Source organism: Lynx rufus, unplaced genomic scaffold (assembly GCF_022079265.1).
Source record: "Lynx rufus isolate CCGP_SWC_20201006 ecotype Redwood Valley unplaced genomic scaffold, mLynRuf1.p SCAF_5, whole genome shotgun sequence".
Classification (NCBI taxonomy): domain Eukaryota; kingdom Metazoa; phylum Chordata; class Mammalia; order Carnivora; family Felidae; genus Lynx; species Lynx rufus.
In genome coordinates, this window is record NW_025814867.1 from 36,899,137 (window position 1) to 36,921,390 (window position 22,254).

The window sequence follows — 22,254 nt, forward strand, 5'->3', positions numbered from 1 at the left end:
GACAACTTTATACAAAGAACAAATAAAAAATCACCATTATTTTTAAGAAAGGCAAACATTTAGAACTGTAACATAATAAACATTTATACTAGGTACTTACGAGATTGTTAAATGTAATAAACAAAAACACCTTTGTAATTTGTACCAGCTACTTTTGTCACTTGTGTGCATTTAAATAATGAGAATTTTTAGTTCAATACAACTGTGACTGGATTTGACGTTTGCGAATGCTAAGGTTTTGGTGGTAGGACAATTTTACAGAAATGTCTGGAGACATTAGAAACTTCTCTGTTGCAATGGACATAGAATTTTGAGATACATATGTTAATCAACACATGCTTTAATTTTGCAAAAGCGGCTATGTCAAGGCTTTGTTTAGAAACGTTGCTATCTCTGATTGTCAATATTTGGAGTTATTCTACTTTTATGCATGTCTGATAAGTAAATAACTTTGCTATAGCTGTTTTTCCAGATCTGCCTGTAATAGGGGGAGGGGAGAGGAGGTAAGGTAGCTACTTAAATTATTAGTCTTACCCAGCCGTGTGAGAGTATAAGCGTATTTCTGTAACGATCTGAAGAAATTTTGCTATTTTTACCATGTTCTTTCAAGTGTATGTGTATGTATGTGCACACACAGTGTATACAGTTATCTGTCCTTCCACTAAATTTACCCAGTGGTAAAGTTGTAGGACTGAATTGTCTAACTAACGTGTATAAATTCAGCCCTTGATGTCTTTGCTAATTCTACTAAAGACATAATCAACTTCAAGTAAGTATACTAAATCTAGTTTTTACAACACAAATAAGGGGAGCAGAGACATTAAACATATGGCAAGATGTTCACTGAAATTATACTTTTAAATAGTGAGTTAAATCATGACAAACACAATGAGTGTTTATTTTGTGAACACACACGGTCCTACTCTCATGCCTACACTACCATATGCATTGTTTCCTACTCTCATGCTCACAACCACCGTATGTGTGATCTCCTGTTCTCACGCTCACACTCACTCATAGGTACTGCTCCCCTTAGGTAAGTAATGAAACTGAGGTTTAGAAAAGTTATGTAACTTGCCCAAGGTCCAAGACATGGCCAGCAGAAAGAAGGGTCTCCAACCTGAGTCTGGCTTATTCCAAAGAATACAAAGCATACAATAGTCATTGTACTCTACACCACCCACTGATCTTGGCCTTAAAGTATGTTTAATTATGATTACAGAAATGGTCTAAAACACATTTTATGGCTTTTTATAAATGCAAATGTGTCTTCTATTCTTTTTGTTGGCTTAAATGTTCGTATGTTTTCATATTCTCAGTAGACTACAGTAGTGATAGTTTTGTTGTTAGGAAACATTTCATATTTTCCCATTTGTTCTTCTGTTACCTTAGGAAGGTGAGTGGAAAGTCAGGGAGGAGACAATGAGTGGACAGCAATTACTAAAGAAGCACAGGTTAAATGACTTGCCCATGATTACCTGTTGAGTGACTTACAAGAGTTAAACCAAATACAGACCTTCTCCCCCCTCACCACTTGTATCTGTCATCTCACTGTCAGGTTAAGCGTTGACTCCAGTCTGAAACAAAAGCTGTAGGTGAAATGACAAAAAACAAAAATGGTCTTCGGTTCATCTTCATTTTTATATGGAATATTGATACCTTTTTTAAAGGAAAGATTTTCACTTAGTTGTTTTTATTGCATCATCTTTGATGTTATCAAGACTTTTGAGGGAAAATTGAAACAATATCCTAGAACTGAAAATAATGTATCCTAGTCTTAAGGGTTTCAGTATAACCACTAGGTAGTGCTAGAGACCACTTTTATTGTTGCAATTTCAGGAGTCTCTTCTTGCAGATGAGCAAAGAGGTATTTTCCAAAGTAAAATATTTCTGAAGACCTGGTAGCTTTGCCTTTTATTTTATTAATTATTTTTTATTGTTCCTTTCAGATTTTTTTAGCCAGAGGTTTAATTTAGTCATAATCATTACTTTAATTTAGTCATAATCATTACTACCATTTCATCAACTCAATCCCCACTAGACAAATTGTATTGATCTCCTATTTAGTTTATGTTTTTTTCAATATTTTTTACTTTGTCATCTTTGTTTTTTAATTCAGTGTTTTTGTGCATGACATTTCACCATTTTTTTCCTGCAGATGACCCTCATGTTCAGTATTCTGCAGTGAGCAGCTTTGTATTTCTTCGTTTCTTTGCTGTAGCCGTAGTATCACCTCATACTTTTCATTTGCGACCTCATCATCCAGTAAGTGTTGTTCTTCTCAAAGCTTTATTCCATTTTTATTTATTTTTATTTAAAAAAGATAAAATAACAAGCCAGTTTCACTTGGCTTTCTTGTAACTGGTACTTAAATTTACTTGGCATTTTTCTTAGCCATTTCAGCCTTTCAGAGAAGGCTAAAAATTCTATTTTTTGTTATTAAAAAGATATTATACAAAAGTAATAAAATGTGGATAGTTGTTGAAGCTTGATGATAGTTGCAGAGAAGATCCATTATATTTACCATTATATTTGCTATTGTGTGTGTGTGTGTGTGTAAATTTCCATAGTAGTAGGGTTGTTTGTTTGTTTGTTTTCCATGAGTTACAGGTTTAGTTTAATCTTAAAGGTATTTTTAAATCTCACAGAAATTTGAAGAGATTTATTTCTGAAAGGTGTAGAAACTTTGGAATATAATTTGTTTGGTATCTCCACATTTTTACTTTTTATCCACCTGATATTATAAATATATGAGATTTAAAACTTTAAAAACATTCTGAAATCCTATTTATTTATATCTGAATGTGTACTGTGTAGATCTATGTGTTAACATTTTAAAACTCCTATTTTTGCTGTTTGTTTCTTTGTCATGCAGAATATTTTTGCTGATTGATTTTAACCCTTTATGTTCTAACTATTTTATAATCTTATCTAATTGCTTTCATTGCTAATTTGTGTAGCAAGTAATAGTCCTAGCCAACATTTACTTAGGGCTTTGTACTAGGCCTTCTTAAGTACTTTGTGTTTTAACTTACTTAGTCCTCCCTGTAAGGTCAATTCTATTATCATCCCCATTGACAGATAAGAAAATTGCAATTGAGTAATTTCTCCATGGTCACACAGCTGATGAAATAGGATTTGATCTCACTCAATTTGAACTGAATTAGACTGGAATGCTGTCGTCTCCTTCAGTCTTCCCAGTCTTTGAGCTCACCCCTGTTCTTTCCTGCCGTAAGGGCACTTAAGGTGTTCTAACACCTATAATGTAGCACACACTGGTGCTCAACGCTGATGATGTGGTGATGAGGAAGACACTCTCTGCCCTTAGAAAACTTCACTAATACAGGGTAGGGAAGGCACAGGGGTTTTAGAGTTAAACTGGGCTTTGAAGGCCACCCTTCCTGTTCACAGTTGCATGACATTGCTCACTCATTTAACTCTGAGAACTGAGTAGAACCTTGCTGCTGTTGCAGCAGCACACCCTTTCTTGCCAAAGGACAAACAGGCTGTGAGTAGCTGCAACAGAGAGTGGGTCAGTGTCCTTTCGTTCACAGGACTGTCCTTTCTCCGGCCTTGTTACTAAAGCTGTGCAGAATTCTGGGCCACAAAAAGTTTAGCAGTAGCATTCTGGGTATAAACAGAACTCCTACCTCTGAGCTTGTGACCTTCCCTTGTATTCAGACTTGGATTTGCATATTTCTGTAACAGATGTTGCAATAAAGTCCTTCTAACCACAAACTTTGTATTTTAGGTCACTTTTCCAATCAGTGTGCTAGAAGGACTGGTTCATACTGTGTCATGTAACTTTATTTAGTTTGCTTTTAAATGTAAACTTATCCCCTCTTCTTGAGAACTTTCGTTCTAATTAGGAGAATAGGGCAAATACATAAGGTATATAATCTAAACTAGTACTTGATTAGCACCAAGGTAAGTAGTTTAGACAATTCATACTACAGAAGTTGAGAGCAAGAAGTAATCCCAGGGACCTCAGGGTGATGGAATTGTCAAGACCAGTATTGAAAGGTACAGAGTGGTTGGGGAGGGGAACCAGTTAAAGGTTGTTGGATTTACATTTAGAAGTTCTTCGAATTTTGAGAAGCCAGTTTTAGTAGAGTACAAGAAAATCAGATTGCAGAAGATTAAAAAATAGGTAAATGTAGTTTTTACACCTGTGGCTTAAAGATATACACAAATTTAAGCGTGTACGTTTGTATACATATACACGAATGAATACTCTTTTTTTTTCTTTTTTAAGAGAGTGTGAGTTGGGGGCGGGGGGTGGGGAGAGAGAAAGAGAATTCCAAGCAGGCTCCACACTCAGCACAGAGTCTGATGCAGGGCTCAGTCCCATGACCCTAGGATCATGACCTGAGCCAAAATCAAGAGTCAGACGCTCAACCAACTGAGCCACCCAGGCACCCCTGAATAATTTTTTTAAAACACTAATTTTTGGGGACACCTGGGTGGCTCGGTTGAGCGTCTGACTCTTGATTTTGGCTCAGGTCATGATCTCACAGATTTGAACTCGAGTCCCACATCAGGCTCTGTTCTGATGGTACGGAGCCTGCTTGGAATTCTCTCTCTCTATGCCCCTCCTCAACTCTTGCTCTCTCTCTCTCTTTTTCTCTCTCTCTCTCTCTCTCTCAAAATAAATAAATAAACTTAAAAAAAAATAAATTTGAACAGGGAAGTCTTGATGAAATTCAGTTCAAATTCAGTTTATTAGCCATTGTTAAGAATCTTATATTCTTCAAAGGCAGAAAATTTTAGGGATCTTTTATACATATAATGGAATCTTAGATGTTCTAGCTGAAATATTTCTGAATAACTATAAGGTGTAACTGTTTCATAAATATATCATAATGATCATATCCCAGATGCTCCATTTTTTCCAGATTGCCTTACATCTTTGTTGTCTCTTATCCTTCACATTCACTGTTATTTCCAATGTGGGAATTCTAAAATATTGAGGAATGTAACCAAAAACCTAGAGCATTTCTGTATGTAAATTTTGATGGAAGGTACTTGTTTATTTGAATCTCCAAAATAAAGATATTCTCTATGTGATAAGGAAATTGGTTATGCAGATACATGGTTTGGTGGAAACTCATTAGGTTATGTACATTTAAAATCTGGTCATTTCACTATATGTAAATTATACTGCAGTTAAAAAATAAAGGAAGGAGACAAGGACTAATCAGGGAACTGTTTAATTAATTTTACTTATATTTACTTTTTTCTGGTAGACAGGCTAAAAAATAGCTTGGATAACAGATCCAAGTAGTTATCCTCTGCTAAGATCCTACATGAACCAGGTGACTTCTCATTTCCTAAGTTTAGTTAGGTCGTTGCTTCCATGATGAAAATAATTGATTGTAGAAGCTATATCTGTTATTGAGTAGGATTAGAAGGTGGGTGGAGTACAAAAAATTTGGAAACTGTCATTTTAAGTTCCAATGTAGAAAATGTAGACCTGCTTGACCTTTCAAGAGTGAGTACAATTTGTTAGGTAATCCAACCTGCCATGTTGTGCAAAGCAACATATATACTACTGGTGAGTTGTGCCCATCATAAGCTAGATTTTTACTACATTAGTGATTTGAATCAACATTTTTGAATCACTGTTTTAAAGCAACATAGCCTATTCACTCTATTCTACCTTTTACACAAATTCTGTTTCCTAAAAACTTAACAGTTTTGTGTCTCTTTTACATTCTTTAGGATGCACAGACAATTAGAACATTAACTCTCATCTCAAAAACCATTCAAACATTGGGAAGCTGGGGAAGTCTGTCCAAAAGCAAGGTAAGTCTTTACATCTTCTGCTTTGTGGTCACACTTCTGTTGTTGCTTTTTTTTTTTTTTTTTCAAGTTTGAGAGAGAGAGAGAGAGAGTGCAAGCACATGCATGAGCAGTTGGAGAGGCGGAGGGAGGGAGGGGGTGAGAGAGAGACAGACAGACAGACAGACACTCTTAAGCAGGCTCCACACCTGGGATCATGACCTGAGCTGAAATCAAGAATCAGATGCTTAACCGACTAAGCCACCCAGGCGCCCCTGTATTCACACTTTTAAATGTTATTATACCTTATCCCTCTCTCTCACTCATTCCCTTCCAAATTAAAATACGCATACACAGATGCAGTAGCTGTCTTTTAGATAGCTGCTGTGTCTTAGTCATCTGTTAAAGAAGTTTCATTTAAACTAATATATCTAAGTGGAGGAGAGAGTCTAGTGAACAGATGTAAGAACACTCTATTGATCTGTTAGTGCCATATCATCTAATAGCTATTGAAAGAAATCCCCCTCCAAGTCCTATAGCTCTCTTGAAATACATGATTGATTCTTTTTAGGCCTTAATCCTCAGCTTAAAAATACAGTTCATTATATTCTTAGTTCTCTACTTAACATATATGAATTCTGTGTGTTTTTTTTTCCTAGTCAAGTTTCAAAGAGACATTCATGTGTGAATTTTTCAAAATGTTTCAAGAAGAACGATATATTATAGCAGTTAAAAAGGTATGATTGTTTTACTCTGAGAATAGTAACATTTCTTATCATAATAGCATCGGGGAAATAGCATTTCATATTATTCCTAGAAGTTAACCCTCAGTTTAAAAAAATAATGTTTAAATTGTACATCAAATGTAGAAAAGCTATCTTTTTCTTCCTTTCTTCTCCCGTAAAAAACTATGGGATTTTTAGCTATGGAAATACCTAAATGTTTAACAACAGCTGCTATTGCCAGTGTCTTAGTAACACAAATTACAAATAGCTAGATTTAGTGTTTCTTACCAGCAGCACTATCAACAATTGGGTCAGATAGTTCTTGATTATGAGGGGCTGTCTTGTGCCTCTGTAGGCTGTTTAGCAGTATCCTTGGCCTGTACCGATTAGACGCTGGTAGGATGCTTTTAGATTTGACAGTCAAAAATGTCTGTAAACATTGCCAAAGTTCTGTGAAGGACAAAATTGCTTCTGATTGAGAACCTCTGATCTAGGGATAAAGGCTTAGTATGATGCTTGATGTATAGTAAAAAAATACATGAATTATCAACCATTTTATAAAATATAGTAGGCTTATGGTAGTAACTTAAGGCAAGTTACTGTAAATTAAAATGTACAGAAGACTACAGTATTTAATATCCTAACGTGAGGTTTATAACATACAAAAATTGCTGTACTTAGAAACTGAGAATGTTTTGAAAGGATCTGTAATTCCTTGAGTCTTTTTTTTTTTTTTTTAAGCTTATTGATTTATTTTGGTGGGTGGGCAGAGAGAGAGGGAGAGAGAGAATCCCAAGCAGGCTTTGCACTGTCAACACAGAGCCCAACATGGGGCTTGAACTCACAAACCGTGAGATTATGACCTGAGTCAAAATTGAGTCAGATGCTTAACCAACTGAGCCACCCAGGCACCCAGATTTCTTGAGTCTTGAGTTCTAAATCATTCTAAATAAAATGTAGCATTATTGTAAAACCCTAAAATTTGTAAAGTTATTTTGAAGTAATCTAAACTTGGCTTGAAGGAAGTACTGTATTTTATTTATCACAATTTTGATTTAATGAATCAAAATTAGGCCAATTTTTTTTTTTAATTTTTTTTTTCAACGTTTTTTATTTATTTTGGGACAGAGAGAGACAGAGCATGAACGGGGGAGGGGCAGAGAGAGAGGGAGACACAGAATCGGAAACAGGCTCCAGGCTCCGAGCCATCAGCCCAGAGCCCGACGCGGGGCTCGAACTCACGGACCGCGAGATCGTGACCTGGCTGAAGTCGGGCGCTTAACCGACTGCGCCACCCAGGCGCCCCAAAATTAGGCCAAATTTTAAAGATGTCACTCAATTTCTATAGCATGATTGATTCACAGTTGACTGCCAGGAGTATATTTTGATGAAGTGTATGTTTGCACTTTTTTGTGTGTGTGCTTAGAATTCTTATAGGGAGTCAGTAGATGAAAATGATGATTTTTTAAAAAATAAAACCAGTTGGAATTTTTCATCTAGAATTGTGCAAGTTCAATCAAAGTCTTTTTAAGCAATCACTGAAGGCTTTTGAGGAGAAAGCCTTTCAAAAGAATAGGCAGAGGAAAAACTGCCCTTTTATTTGTAGGACATTGTTGAAACATCTGTGGGACAGCGTAGGCAGACTTTTGTTGGCAAGATTATGATATACTGTCTTTTGTTTTAGGGTTGTTTTCCCACTTTTTTGACCTAGGTTATGGTAGCAGCTGATTTTTTTTTTCCCTGATAAAATCAGAATGTGTTGAGTTGATAATGTCAGTGGAGAAAGTAGTTAAGGGTCCCAGGAGTTGAGCCTGTTCCTCATCTGTGTGTCCTGTGTCACCCACTCACATTCTCCTGGACTATCACCATAATACATTTCCTATGTCAGATTTGGTTCTAGACTCCTAAACCAGCATAGGATATTTTGCCCTAATCTAAGTTTTCTTTATTATTTACTTACTAAGTCTGGATATATGCATTGCTAGAAATTGTAGAAGCCTCTGAAGCCCAGTTTCTCATTTTGTGTTGGTGTACTATTCCCACAGAGTTTAGCAAGGGTAACCTGGATAGTTCTATAAACAGAGTGACCATATAATTTAGTGTGCAAACCTCGACACTTTAAAGAGTGAAAATGAACACTGTGGATAATGTTGGGATCACAGCTGTAGACAGGGATGGCCCTGAGCAAATACCTATATTCACCCTGCCTGTAGTCCATCTTAATTATTGTGTTTTCTTTCACTTGATATAATTGTATTTACCTCATAGCTCCATATAAATATAACAAATACTAGATGTAATAATTGTCATAAGTAAATAATAAGTATTTTTCAAGTAAATAGATCAGTGCCTTCAGGCAAATACTGAGAAATGAAATATTTAAGTAAGTCTGTGACCCTCCGTTAGTGAACAGTCCCTCTTTGAGAACTGGAGATAGGATAGGACACTTCTTTAGTTCCCTTGTGTACTTGTTCTGTATCACCACATATAATGCAAAAGAAACTGTTCTTGTTCCTTTACTTACCAAGATTTCCTTCTTACATGCTAGAAGTAAACATTAGAAAAAATTATAAGTGTGGCTTCTGGTGGGCAGTCTATAGCCAGTCTTAAGAAAATATGACTGCCCACAATTCTACTTTAGATTAGGCATTTGTACCTCAGTGTTATCCCTATTGGAATGTAAGTTTTGTTTTGTTTTGTTTTGTTTTGTTTTTTTGTCCCACGTGAGACAACGTAGAAAAATATAAAGGAAAAAGCAAGGACTAAACAAGTAGGTAGTTCATTTATGGGGCAAGATAGGATTCCTCTCTAAGAACAAGGATTGTTCCTTGAAATACTAATTTCTTTTTTCCATGAAGAGACAGCCGCATGCCAGGAAGCTCTTGACCAGTCAGGGTAGCATATTCATGAAGCTAACTGCTCTTCACAGGGGTGGCCTGCCATTGCTAGAGATGGATACTCCAATGTTCTTGAGCCACCATGTTCTCACATTCCCCCTAGGAAGTTTATAAATGGAGATTAGATTTCCAGGTTATTCCAGAGAACCCAGTTACACTTCAGTCATAATTATGGAGTACTATCTCTCCAGGCTAAAGTCAGTTATATGTAATAGAAGTTAGCAAAGTCTTTTCTATAAAAGAGTAAATATTCTTCTCTGCTTTTATTTTTGTTTTTGTTTTTCCAGCCCTTTAAAAATATAAAAACTGTTCTTAACTCATAGGCCTTACAAAAACAGGCTGCAGGTTGAATGTGGCCCACTGAACCATAATTTGGTTATCCCTGACTTAAAATATAGGTTCACGATCCTATATCTAAAATCTTTGGGACCAGAAATATTTCAGAATTTTAAAAGATAATAGGTATATACTGTGTATTATATTACACCCTAGTGTGGCCCGGGGTAGCACCCCATAATCAAACATACTATATAGTACAGTGTGTGAATATTCACACTAAGTAGGATAAATACAGACTATTAATAGCCTTTGCTAGTTCAAGTTAAGTTGTACCCTCAAATGAGTTTTCTGTAAATCAAAAATAAAACAAAAACAACTCTTTTTATTCACAGCTTTATAGATTTCAGAGTCATAGTTTAGGGATCATAGATTGAGCTATTTTTACAGAGAAATGTATTCTGAGTTTTAAGTAACTTGAGAATAAACTTTTTAAAATATGTAGCCAATGTGTAACTTAGGATTTCCTGTACAATTAAATATGTGTTTTGTTTTAGAAGTTATAATTATATGTATTCCTCAGTAAAGAACTTTACAATATTATTAGTGATATTTAAGACAACTGAATTTTTGATGTATGTTATCACAAAGTATAATTTTTGCCCATTTCCCTGTTTAGTTCTTGGATGAAATTTCATCAACTGAAACTAAAGAGTCCAGTGGTACGAGTGAGCCTGTGCACCTGAAAGAAGGGTAATTTAATGAATTTAGAGATTAAAGTCATGTGTCAGTATAGACGTTACGTAAGTACAAAAAGCAGGAGTCTGGAAGTGAGGAAATCCGGGTTTTGTTCCATCTTAGAACTGCCTAAGTAACATCCATCAGGTAAGTTACGGTAGCATATGAACCTCATGCCAAATGGGCATGATTCCTTGTCCATACATTCCTCGAGTAGTTTTTCAAATAGAATGAAATTACAGGTATTAGAGTAGTACTTTGAAAACTTCAGTCTTGAAGTAGTGTTATCATCGGAAGTTAAAGGGAAACTTCAGGTAAGTTTGGCCCTTTTAGGTCTGAATAGCACAGTTATAAATATTAAATTAGTTAAAAACTTTATTCCCTTAGCATGGCCAAAATAAATGCAAAAGTTATGGATGACAAAGACATTTTTGTATATGTAATACAATCTTACTCAGCCTTTCATGTCATTTAAAATCAAAGAACAATTCTTTGTTTTGGATGAACTACTTTAATATTTGTAGCTAAATTTTTACATCTGTTGTTTTGGCAGTGAGATGTATAAAAGAGCTCAGGGAAGAACTCGGATTGGGAAAAAGAATTTCAAGAAACGGTGGTTCTGCTTAACAAGCAGAGAGCTCACCTACCACAAACAGCCAGGTAGTTGTGTTTATGCTTTATTGTGGGGTCTTTTCCTGGTCCTCGGTGAAGATTTCTTTTTTGCTTAATGTAACTCCAGTGAACCTTTTCACTTTATTACTGTAGTTGATAGTTTCTCGCAGTGATGCACACACACTAACGATATAGTAAATATTTGACAAATGACACCATGTAAATTCCATTTTTTTCCTCACATATGCTCTGTTGTCTAAAAAAAAAAAAAAAAAAATCCCTGGTAAATCCCAGGATTCATCTAGAACTTGGAAATTTCTTTAACTCTCAGAGCCAAATTGGTAAGAATCAATACTTAATAAATGAGAGTATTTCAGTGGTTTGCTGGATAACATCAGCCAGAGTTTTTCCACAGTCACACCACAGATTGTGATTCCTGTACAGTTACCACATTCATTCTAGTCTTTTGGCCAAGCTAGCTTCAAAATGGAAATTTTAGTGACTGACTTCCTGAGAAAGCACAAATGGGCTATTTGGATAAAGAAATCCATCTCTGAGGGATTCAGAGAAGCAAAGTTTGTCCGTCAGTGGACTGGCACAGTGCTTAAAACCTCCACCTTTTAAGTTCATTCCCTTGGAGTCAAACATGATCCACAGAAGGCCATTAGCTCCTGCTGGTATCATAGCAAGAAGAACTTAATATCTAAATCGTGGACCATATTCCATAAACCCATTTATTCAAGGTGATCAGGATACAAAGAAATTTACTTAACCAAAAAGGCCAGTTAAAGGAAGAATCATTTTAAAACAGACAAAAATGTGCATACATATCTTAAATATTTACTTATTTGTTTGCCAGATCTTCTGGTAGAGAACCAAGATCTTTTCTTTGAATATGGATCTATAGATTGGATTTCCCTTTGTCTTTATTTTGCAAATATACCTATAATATATCAGTTTTCTGGTTGATTTCTCCAAAGTTTTCCCAAATTTAAATACTTGAAAAGTAATCCAAGTACAGAATTTTATTAGATTTCATGATAGTCACCCCTAATCTTTTACATGTGTCTCACCCCCATGTAAATCAGCTTTGCTTATACAGGTGTGGGTCTCCTTTTTTGGTGTTTTTCAAAGCACTCACCTGATTTTCAAATAAACAATAAACCTCTTAGTAAGGGGCACTTATTTTGTCACTTTACATATATTTAAGTAAATTATAATTAGAACATGGAAAAATGGCTTAAACAAGTTTGAAAACAAACCCAACAGGGTTGGCAAACAAAACAGCCTAACCAGTGGAAACATAGAGTACAGGCTTAATAGATAGTAACCTAGCAACCACAAGCATTCAGCATCCCATGAGCATCATTTGTTAATGTTTCACAAGGGCATGGAGAGTCTCTGTTAATCCATTAGCTCTGTTAGGTAAAGATCTGTTTAGAGAGCTTCCGCTATAAATTCTGAAATGGTAAAACAAACAACAGCCATAGGATACTTTCAAGAGATTGTAGATTCAGTTAAGTAGAATGGTTCTGTGGAGATTCTTAAAGAGTAAAGTGATAAGAAAACTTGTTTCATAATTCCTTATTATGGCTCAACCAGAATGACTACATATGACTAATTGTATTAGTAAGGTAGAAGAAACCAAAGGCATTTTTATTTGTCACCCACATAATTTGTTATGGCATATCAATAGTCAGTCATAATTTGTTATGGCATAAAGAGCAACACGTTACATCCTTAGCCTTGCAGACCATTTTTTAAGCTAAATATGTTTTGAATGTTTTAGAAGTTACAGCTTATGTTGAATACTAAGTAAATGTTCTCACGTACATAGCAGCTTTGTAAAAAATAGCTGTCATAATAAGCTAATTATGTTAGTACATTGAAATAAAATTTAAGGTAAGTTAGTTGTTCTCCATGAATAAATTAGCTATTTTTTCCTCATTTAAAGTATTTTCTAATCTAAACTAGTATTCTAAAGTCTTTTTTGCGTTTAGCCCTTTAAGAATCCAGTGATAGCTTTGGCCTCTTTCCTCCAGAAAAATACACATACAAACTGGACATAGAATTTTGCATATAATTTCAATGAGTCTGTAGATCCAGAGTTCATCTACGGTTCTTAAGAACCTCTGCTCTAGCTAGTGATCCTATGAGGACAAAATTCTATAGAATGATTAGGCTGCCGTAGGTATAAAATAGACACATAGAAATTACATTGTTTTCAGGCCCTAAGAAATTTAACCTATTGGAATGACTTTGGAGGAATAAGCTCTCTTACATGAAGTTTAAAGATTATTTACCAAAGCGTACAGTTTTAAGCATCCATGCTTTTTGTTTTAACTATTTTGATGGATTTTTCCAAAATGTATTACATGCTTCCCTGCCTTCTAAAAAAGAATTCATTGAACGTAAGTGAACATTTTCTAGATGAGTTGCGGCTGCCATTGATAATATTAATTATTATGTAGTGCTTTGATTTAGTGATGTTTTCAGGGCCGCTTATGAGTGTGTGCAGCTGTTTACTCCCCAGCTAAAATGCCTTGGACTGCTGTGCTTTTTTGTGTTCCTGTGTTTGCTTTATATGGTTTTTCTCTATCCCTTTTATATTTAGGCTGTTACCTTAAATCTCTTGTGCTGTCAGTGAACCATAACGTAACATCACACTCCCACCTCCATCACTCAGCTCCATTTTTTACTACACATATACTTTGAGAAAACAGGTACTGTGTTTGTTAAAATTATGCTTAAAATTAAAAGGCTTTGATGGAAGACTTCAGGACTTTGCTCTCTGAAGAAAATGCATGGGCTTTGGATTTCTCTGGTTGTTCAGCAAATGTTTTGCTTACCTTTCTATTTCTTTGCTGTTTCTGGATAGCCAAGACTGCTAGTTTTACTTGTTATATGACTTTAGTGTGTGAAAGAATGCCTCCCAAATTTTCTGTAATATGGACACTAGTATTCTGAATCAAATATTTCTGCCACTTAGAATCAAACAGTAGTCTTTTCCCAATTTACTGGAAAAGGAATGAATAGAATTTTCTCAATTTTAAGGGTTTTTCCTAAGTAAGTTACTAAGTTTTTGATGCCTGTTTACATAAATGCTAACAAGAGATAGTATACAACTTATCTTCATTACAACTAGATTAATGAGACTGTATGACACTCAGCAATCAGTCATGATTATATTGACAGTTTTTTATGCACGTGTGCTTGTGATCTGGTTTTATATGCTATGTTGCAGTATAGTCATCTTCTATAAGTAGAAGTTTTTCTAGCTGTATTCTGAAATCAAATGAGTTCTTGACCTTCCGGTCTCTTCCTTTTTCATCCAGCCATTGAGCTGCGCTTCACCAGACTGGCTGCTGCAGTTGCTTTAACTTGTGCTCTTTTACCTTCGTGCTTTTGCATGTGCTCTTCCTAGAAGTTCCCATCTTTCCTTCTTTACCTGTGTGATTTGTTGTCTTTTAAGCCTCAGATCCAGTATGTGCTCTTTATGGAAGTCATTTATAAGCTTCTAGGCACTTCAGTTGAGCTTTTCCCTTATTGTGCTTTTTTAATCCCCTTAGGAGTAACACCTGTCACACTGTGTGGTCCTTACTTTTGTCTGTCTCTTCCTCTAGTCTTTAAGAGCCTCTGTCAGGGGACCACATTTTTACTACCTTCATTAATACATGGAGTAAATGTTTTTAATAAATGGTGTGCTTCGAAGAATGCCATGTCTTACCATCTGAATTACGTTAAGAACCACTGCTCTTGGTTTCTAAATTTCCACCAAGAATACTAATAATAGATTATTAGCAAATTCATCTCTGAAATTCCATCTTGTGTTCTCCAAACTTGATTAGATATTGTCCACTCTTGGAGACCTGATATACACAGATACATACAGCCTACACAACTTCCATGTGATATCAAATGTTCCAGTTCATATATCATCTATCTAGATGGTGGTTTTTTTTTTTTAATGTGTATTTATTTTTGAGAGAGTGAGTGGGGGAGGTGCAGAAAGAGAGGGAGGCAGAGAATTCAAAGCAGGGTTCGTTCTAACAGCAGAGAGCCTGATGCAGGGCTCAAACTCACGAACCACAAGATCATGACCTGAGCCAAAGTCAGACGCTTAACCAACTGAACCACCCAGGCGCCCATACGTGGTGTTTTAAACATAAATCTCAATAATACATTTAGGTTGACTTGGTTTTCACCTGTTCATATTTTTACACTCAGGGTTCTGCAGTATTTTTTCTTTGATAGCTAATGAACACTTCATTGTTGCAGTCATACATTCATTCAATAAATATTTTATTGAGTGCCTACTGTGTGCCAGATCCTTGGCTCTGGAGAAAACAGTAGTGAATAAAGCATACCATAATGTTTGCCCTTATGGATTTTCATAGCTTAAAAGTGATAAATAAAAAAAATATGTATTATATTGGATGATTATAAATGAGATAGACAAAAATGAAGCAGGTAAAGAGAATAGAGGATGATAGGCTTATGAGGAGAGTTGCAGTATTAAAAAGTCTAGCCAGTGAGGGCTTCGCTAAGAAAATGACATTTTGAGCAAAGACTTAAAGATGATAAGAGAGTAAGTCAGGTGGAAATCTGGGTTAATAGTGATGTGTAGTTAACAGCAGCCAGTACAGAGGCCCTGAAACAGGAGCATGCCTAGAGTATTCAAGAGATAAGAGAAAGCTCTTCTGGTTAGTGGGGAAAGAAAACATAAAGGGGTAATCATAGGAACTTAGAACAAAGAGGTCATGGAGAAACTAGATATGTTAGGGCTTTGTGAGCCATTCTAAAACTTTTACTCTGATTCAAAGATGGAAAGGCATTAGAGAGCTTGAAGGAGAGGAATTACATTATTAGACTTATGTTTTAATAGGAGTAATCATTATGCCATATGGAGAACAGAATGAAAGGGGAAGGAGACTAGTTAAGAGGCTAGGGGGCAACTCAGTGGCTCAGTCAGTTAAGCATCCAACTCTTGATTTTGGCTCAGGTCATGATCTCATGCTTTGTTATATCATGTCTCATGTCAGGCTCTGTGCTGACAGTGCGGAGCCTGCTTGGGATTGTCTTTCCTCTCTTTCTTTGCCCCTCCCTTACTCACACTCTTTCTCTCTCTCAAAAATAAGTAAACATTAAAAAAAAAAAAAGGGTATTGCAGTAATTCAGGGGAACAGAGATAATTGCTTGGACCAGTTGGTAGCAATGGAGGTGATAAAAATGGATCACATTCTGGATCTTTTTGAATGATAGTACTCAGATGTTTTGCTAAAGAATGAGTTATCAAGAGTGAGAGAAAGGCAAGTCAAGGATAACTCCAAGGATTTGGGCTTGTACAACTGCACTGATGAAGTTGCCTTTTTAGAAAATAGACACATGAGTTCTCAATAGTGAAGAAACTTGTACAGCCATACCTTGGAGATATTGTAGGTTTGGTTCTAGACCACAACAATAAAGCTAGTTCACAATTAAGTGAGTCAAATGAGTTTTTTGGCTTCCCATTGTGTATAAATGTTATCTTTACACTCTACTGTAGTCTATTAAGTGTGCAATAGCATTATTTCTAAACAATGTACATACCTTAATTTAAAAATACTTCATTGCTTTATCCATCTATCAGTTGATGGGCATTTAGGCTCTTTCCATAATTTGGCTATTGTTGAAAGCACTGCTACAAACATTGGGGTACATGTGCCTCTAGGAATCAGCACTCCTGTATCCTTCAGATAAATTCCTCATAGTGCTATTATATATACAATGGAATATTACTTGACAATGAGAAAGAATGAAATCCTGCCATTTGCAGCAATGTGGATGGAACTGGAGGGTATTATGCTAAGTGAAATAAGTCAGTCAGAGAAAGACAGCATATGTTATCACTCATATGTGGAACTTGAGAGACTTAACAGAAGACCATGGGAGAAGGAAAGGGGAAAAAATAGTTACAGAGAGGGAGGGAGGCAAACCATTAGAGACTCTTAAATACAGAAACAAGCTGAAGGTTGATGAGGAAGTGTGGAGGAGAGGGGAAAATGGGTGATGGGCATTGAGGAGGGCACTTGTTGGGATGAGCACTGGGTATTGTATGTAAGCGATAAATCACAGGAATCTACCCCCCCAAACCAAGAGCACACTGTATATACTATATGTCAGCCAACTTGACAGTAACTTAGATAGATAAGAAAGAAAGAAAGAAAGAAAGAAAGAAAGAAAGAAAGAAAGAAAGAAAGAAAGAAAGAAAAAGAAAAAAGAAAGAATTACCTCATTGCTAAGAATGAAATCTTGGATTTGCAACAATGTGGATGGAGCCTGGGTTTATTATGCTAAACAAAATAAGTCAGAGAAAGACAAGTACCATATGATTTCACTCATATATGGAATTTAGGAAACAAAACAGATGAACATCTGGGAAGGGCATTAAAAAAGAGAGAGAGGGGAGCAAACCATAAGAGATTCTTAATATAAAGAACAAACTGAGGGTTGATGGAGGGAGGTGGGTGGGGTATGGGCTGAATGGGTGATGTATATTAAGGAGGACACCAGTTGTGTTTAGCACTGGGTGTTACATGTAAGTGATGAATCACTAAATTCTACTCCTGAAACCAATATCACACTGTATGTTAACCAACTAGAATTTTCAAATTTGGAAGAAAAAAGTTAAAAATAAAATTGACTAAAAAAGGGGCGCCTGGGTGGCGCAGTCGGTTAAGCGTCCGACTTCAGCCAGGTCACGATCTCGCGGTCCGTGAGTTCGAGCCCCGCGTCAGGCTCTGGGCTGATGGCTCAGAGCCTGGAGCCTGTTTCCGATTCTGTGTCTCCCTCTCTCTCTGCCCCTCCCCCGTTCATGCTCTGTCTCTCTCTGTCCCAAAAATAAATAAACGTTGAAAAAAAAAAAAATTGACCAAAAAAGTTTTCATTGCTAGAAAATGCTAACAATCTTCTGAGCTTTCAGCCAGTCATGATCTTTTTGCTGGTAGAGGATCTTGCCTCAGTGTTTGGCTGCTGACTTGATCAGGGTTAAAGTTGCTGAAGGCTGGGGTGGCTGTGGCAGTTTCGTAAAATAAGACAACTATGAAGTTTACCACATCACTTGACTCTTCATGAATGATTTCTCTGTTGCATGTGATGCTGTTTGATAGCACTTTGCACACAGTAGAACTTCTTTCAAAATTGGAGTCAGCCTTCTCAAACTCTGCCTCTGCTTTATCAATTAAGGTTTATGTAATATTCTAAATCCTTTGTTGTCATTTCAGCAGTCTTCATGGCATCTTCACAGGAATAGATTCCATTTCAGGAAACAGCTTTCTTTGCTCCATAACAAGAAACTTCTCATCCATTAAAGTTTTATCATGGAATTTAAAGTTTTATCATGAAATTACAGGAGGTCAGTCATAATCTTTAGGCTCTGCTTCTAATTCTCTTGCTCTTTCCAACACATCTGCAGTTGCTTCCTGCACTGAAGTATTGAACCCCCTCAGTGTTAACCAATGAGGGCTGGAATCAACTTGTTTCTTCGAAACTCTTGTTAATGTTGATATTTTGACCTCTTGGCATGAACTGTGAATATCCTTAATAGCATCTAGAATGGTAAATCCTTTCCAGAAGGTTTTCAATTTATGTTGCCCAGATCCATCAGAGGAACCACTATGTATTTCTTAATAGCTATGTATTTCTTAAATGTCAAGACTTTAAAGTCAAAATTACTCTTTGATTCCTGGGCTGCAGGATGGATGTTGTGTTAGCAGCCATGAAACATTAGTCTCATTGTACATCCTCATCAGAGTATTTGGGTGATCAGGTACCTTGTAGTGAGCATTAATATTTTGAAAGGAATGTTTTTTTTCTGAGCGGTAAGTCTCAACAGTGGGCTTAAAATATTTAGTAAACCATGTGGTAAACAGATGTGCTGTCATCCTGGCTTTGTTGTTCCATTTATAGAGCATAGGCAGAGTAGATTTAGCATAATTTTTAAGGGCCCCAAGATTTTGGAATGGTAAATGAGCATTGGCTTCAACTTAAAGTCAGCTACATTAGCTCCTAACAAGAGAGTGAACCTGTCTTGTGAAGCTTTGAAGCCAGGCATTGACTTCTCTCTAGATATGAAAGTCCTAGATGGCATTTTCTTCCAATATAAGACTGTTTTGTCTACATTGAAAATTTTGTTTAGTGTAGTTACCTTTATTAACTACCTTAGCTAGATCTTCTACGTAACTTGCTGCAGCTTCTACATCAGCACTTGTTGCTTAGCTTTGTACTTTTGTGTTATGGAAATGGCTTCTTTCCTTCTTTTTCTGCTAGCTGCAGACTTTTCTTGTGGAGCTTCCTCACTTCTGATAGCCTTCATAGAATTGGAAAGAGTTAGGGCCAGGCTCTGGATTCGACTTTTGCTTAAAGGAATGTTGTAGCTGGTCTGATCATCTATCCCGACCACTAAAACTGTCTCCATATCATCAGTAAGGCTGTTGCAGTTTCTTATCATTTATGTGTTCACTGCAGTGACACTTTTTATATTTCCTTCAAGAGCTTTTCTGTTGCATTCACAACTTGGCTGTTTGGCACAAGAGACCTAGCTTTGAGCCTGTCTTGGCTTTCAACATTCCTTCCTCACTAAGCTTAATAATTTCCAGCTTTTGATTTAAAGTGAGACGTACAACTGTTCCTTTCACTTGAACACTTAGAGCCATTGTAGAGTTATTCATTGGTCTAATTTCAGTATTGTTAGGTCTTAGGGAATAGGGAGGCCCAAGGAGAGGGAGAGAGATAGGAGAATGGCTGGTTGGTGGAATAGTCAGAACGCACATAACATTTATCAATTAAGTTTGTTGTCTTATGTGGGCATAGTTTGTGGCACCCCAGGAGAATTACAGTAGTAACATCAAAGATCACTTATCACCATAACAAATACAATAATAATGGCAAGGTTTGACATACTGTGAGAATTACCAGAATGTGACACAGACACGAGGAGAACAGATGCTGTTGGAAAAATGGTACCAATGGGCTTGCTTGATGCAGGGTTGCCACGGACCTTCAATGTATAAAAAACACAGTATCTGTGAAGCACAATAAAGAAGCACACAATAAAATGAAGTATGTCAGTCTTAGACTCATTCTTTCATAGATAACAGATATAAACTTGGAAGAATATATAAAACAACTCTCTGAAGGATTTGACCCTCAAAAACTGGGAGCCATGATGGAATATATGATTATATGGCTTTTCTCTCTGAAAGCACTCCTGGCCAGTGCAATGGGAGATGGCTGAAATTCAAGCAGAAAGCCACAGTTTTGTTGGCTTGAGGTATCGAAAGATACAGTTCAGGACTGCCAGAGGAGCTGGAAATTGAGAAGAAAAAAAAAAAAAAAAAAAAGGATGAGCCTTCCACTCTGTATATGAACTCCCCTGAAATCCTTGGCTGACTCTTCAACTGCTTCTGCATTGGGGAACTTCAAAGAAGTTACTGAAAAGCAGTAACAGGAAAGATTTAAAAATATGAACAGATTTCAGTTTCTTTCCTCAGGAGAAACAGTTTGGATTTTAGATGGGCTTAAACACACTGAGGTTTTCATTGAAATATCAAAAGGGCAGTGGCTCAGCAGTGAAGACTGTGTCCTAAGATTCAGAATAAAATATAAAACCAAGCCTCAGAGCAATCAACCAATGCAACTGTACAAGGGAAGGTAACTGAATCCACCTTATCTACAATGTGTCATTCATAATGTCCAGTATACAATGAAATGTTAACAAGTTTGAGAAGAAACAGTAAAATAGGACACATAGCTAAGAGAAAAAGGAATCCTTATAAGTAGACCCCTCTGGGATGCCTGGCTAGCTCAGTCGGTTAAGCATCCAACTTCAGCTCCAGTCACAACCTCGTGAGTTTGAGCCCCACATCAGGCTGTGTTGACAGCTCCGAGCCTAGAGCCTGCTTCAGATTCAGAGTCTGTGTCTCCCTCTCTCTCTGCCCTGCCCCCCCCCCCACTCTCTGTCTCTCTCAAAAAATGAACAAACATTAAACTAAGAAGTCCCCTATGTGGTTTATGTGTTGGAATTACAGACATGAACTTTAAAGGTATTATAAGTACTTCAAGGACAATGTAAGACAGTTAAGAGTAAAGAAATGAGGGATTTCATTAAAAGAAAGCAATAGAAACTTAAAAGGAATCAGATGGAAATCTAGAAGTGAAATATTTCAACTGTAATATTGAAGAAGAAAGGTTCAGGAAACTTGAAGATAGATTAGTAGAAATTATCCAATCTAGGAACACAGGGAAAAAAGTCTGGAAGCGAAAAAAACCAGTAGAACCTCAGTGGCTTTTGGAATAATATTTGGCAGTCTAGTAAATGCATGATTAATGTCAGGAGAGTAGAGAAAGAGTAGAGCAGAAAAAATATTTGAAGAAATAATGGCCTAAATTTTCCTGAATTTGGTGAAAAAATTTATTTTACAGATCTAAGAATCTCCCTGAACTCCAAACCTGATAAATATAAAGAAAATCACACTTAGGCCTATATAGTAATTAAACCAGAGATATATAGAAAATCTCAAAAGCAGAACAGAAGACAGAGTGCATGCAGGAGAACAACAGTACAGTTGACAGCTAACTTCTCATAAGAAGCAACTAAAGCCAAAAGACAATGGAATAATAACCTCTTTAAAGTGCTGGAGAAAAAAAACTCTCAACCTAGAATCCTAGTGAAAATTTCCTTTATTTTTTAAAAATGTTTATTTGTTTTTGAGAGAGAGTGCACACAAGCAGGGGAGGGGCAGAGAGAAGTGGGGACAGAGACTCCAAAGCAGGCTCTTTGCTGACAGCAGGCAGCCCATGTGGGGCTCATACTCAAACTGTGAGATCATGACCTGAGCTGAAGTCAGACGCTTAACCAACTGAGCCACTCAGGTGCCCCGAAAATTTCCTTTAAAAATGAAAATATCCTTTAGGGTAGATGAAAACCAGGAGACTCCATTGCAAACAGCTTTGTATTGTAGGAATGCTAAAGGAAAATTTTCAGGCTGAAGCGAAATAACACCGCATGGAAACTTAGATGTGCAGGAAGGAATGAAGAGCACTGGAAATGGTAAATATGTAGGTAAATGTAAGAATGTCTTTTCTCTTTTCTCAATTTCTTTAAAAAACAACTGTTTATGGACACCTAGGTGGCTCAGTCGGTTAAGTGTCTGACTCTTAATTTCGGCTCAGATCATGATCTCGTG

General features: G+C 36.5%; 1 protein-coding gene across 3 annotated transcripts in view; it reads left to right on the forward strand.

Moving 5' to 3' along the window:
- Positions 1-22,254, forward strand: part of RASA2 (RAS p21 protein activator 2) — a 123,812-nt gene that overhangs the window by 87,383 nt on the left and 14,175 nt on the right. For 2 of the 3 annotated variants that reach the window (XM_047099216.1, XM_047099213.1), the window contains exons 15-19: positions 2,159-2,265; positions 5,722-5,805; positions 6,441-6,518; positions 10,359-10,432; positions 10,971-11,080. In XM_047099216.1, the coding sequence (XP_046955172.1) occupies positions 2,159-2,265; positions 5,722-5,805; positions 6,441-6,518; positions 10,359-10,432; positions 10,971-11,080 (453 nt within the window). The remainder of the gene's footprint in view (positions 1-2,158; positions 2,266-5,721; positions 5,806-6,440; positions 6,519-10,358; positions 10,433-10,970; positions 11,081-22,254) is intronic. The other variant, XM_047099214.1, reaches the window with a different exon arrangement.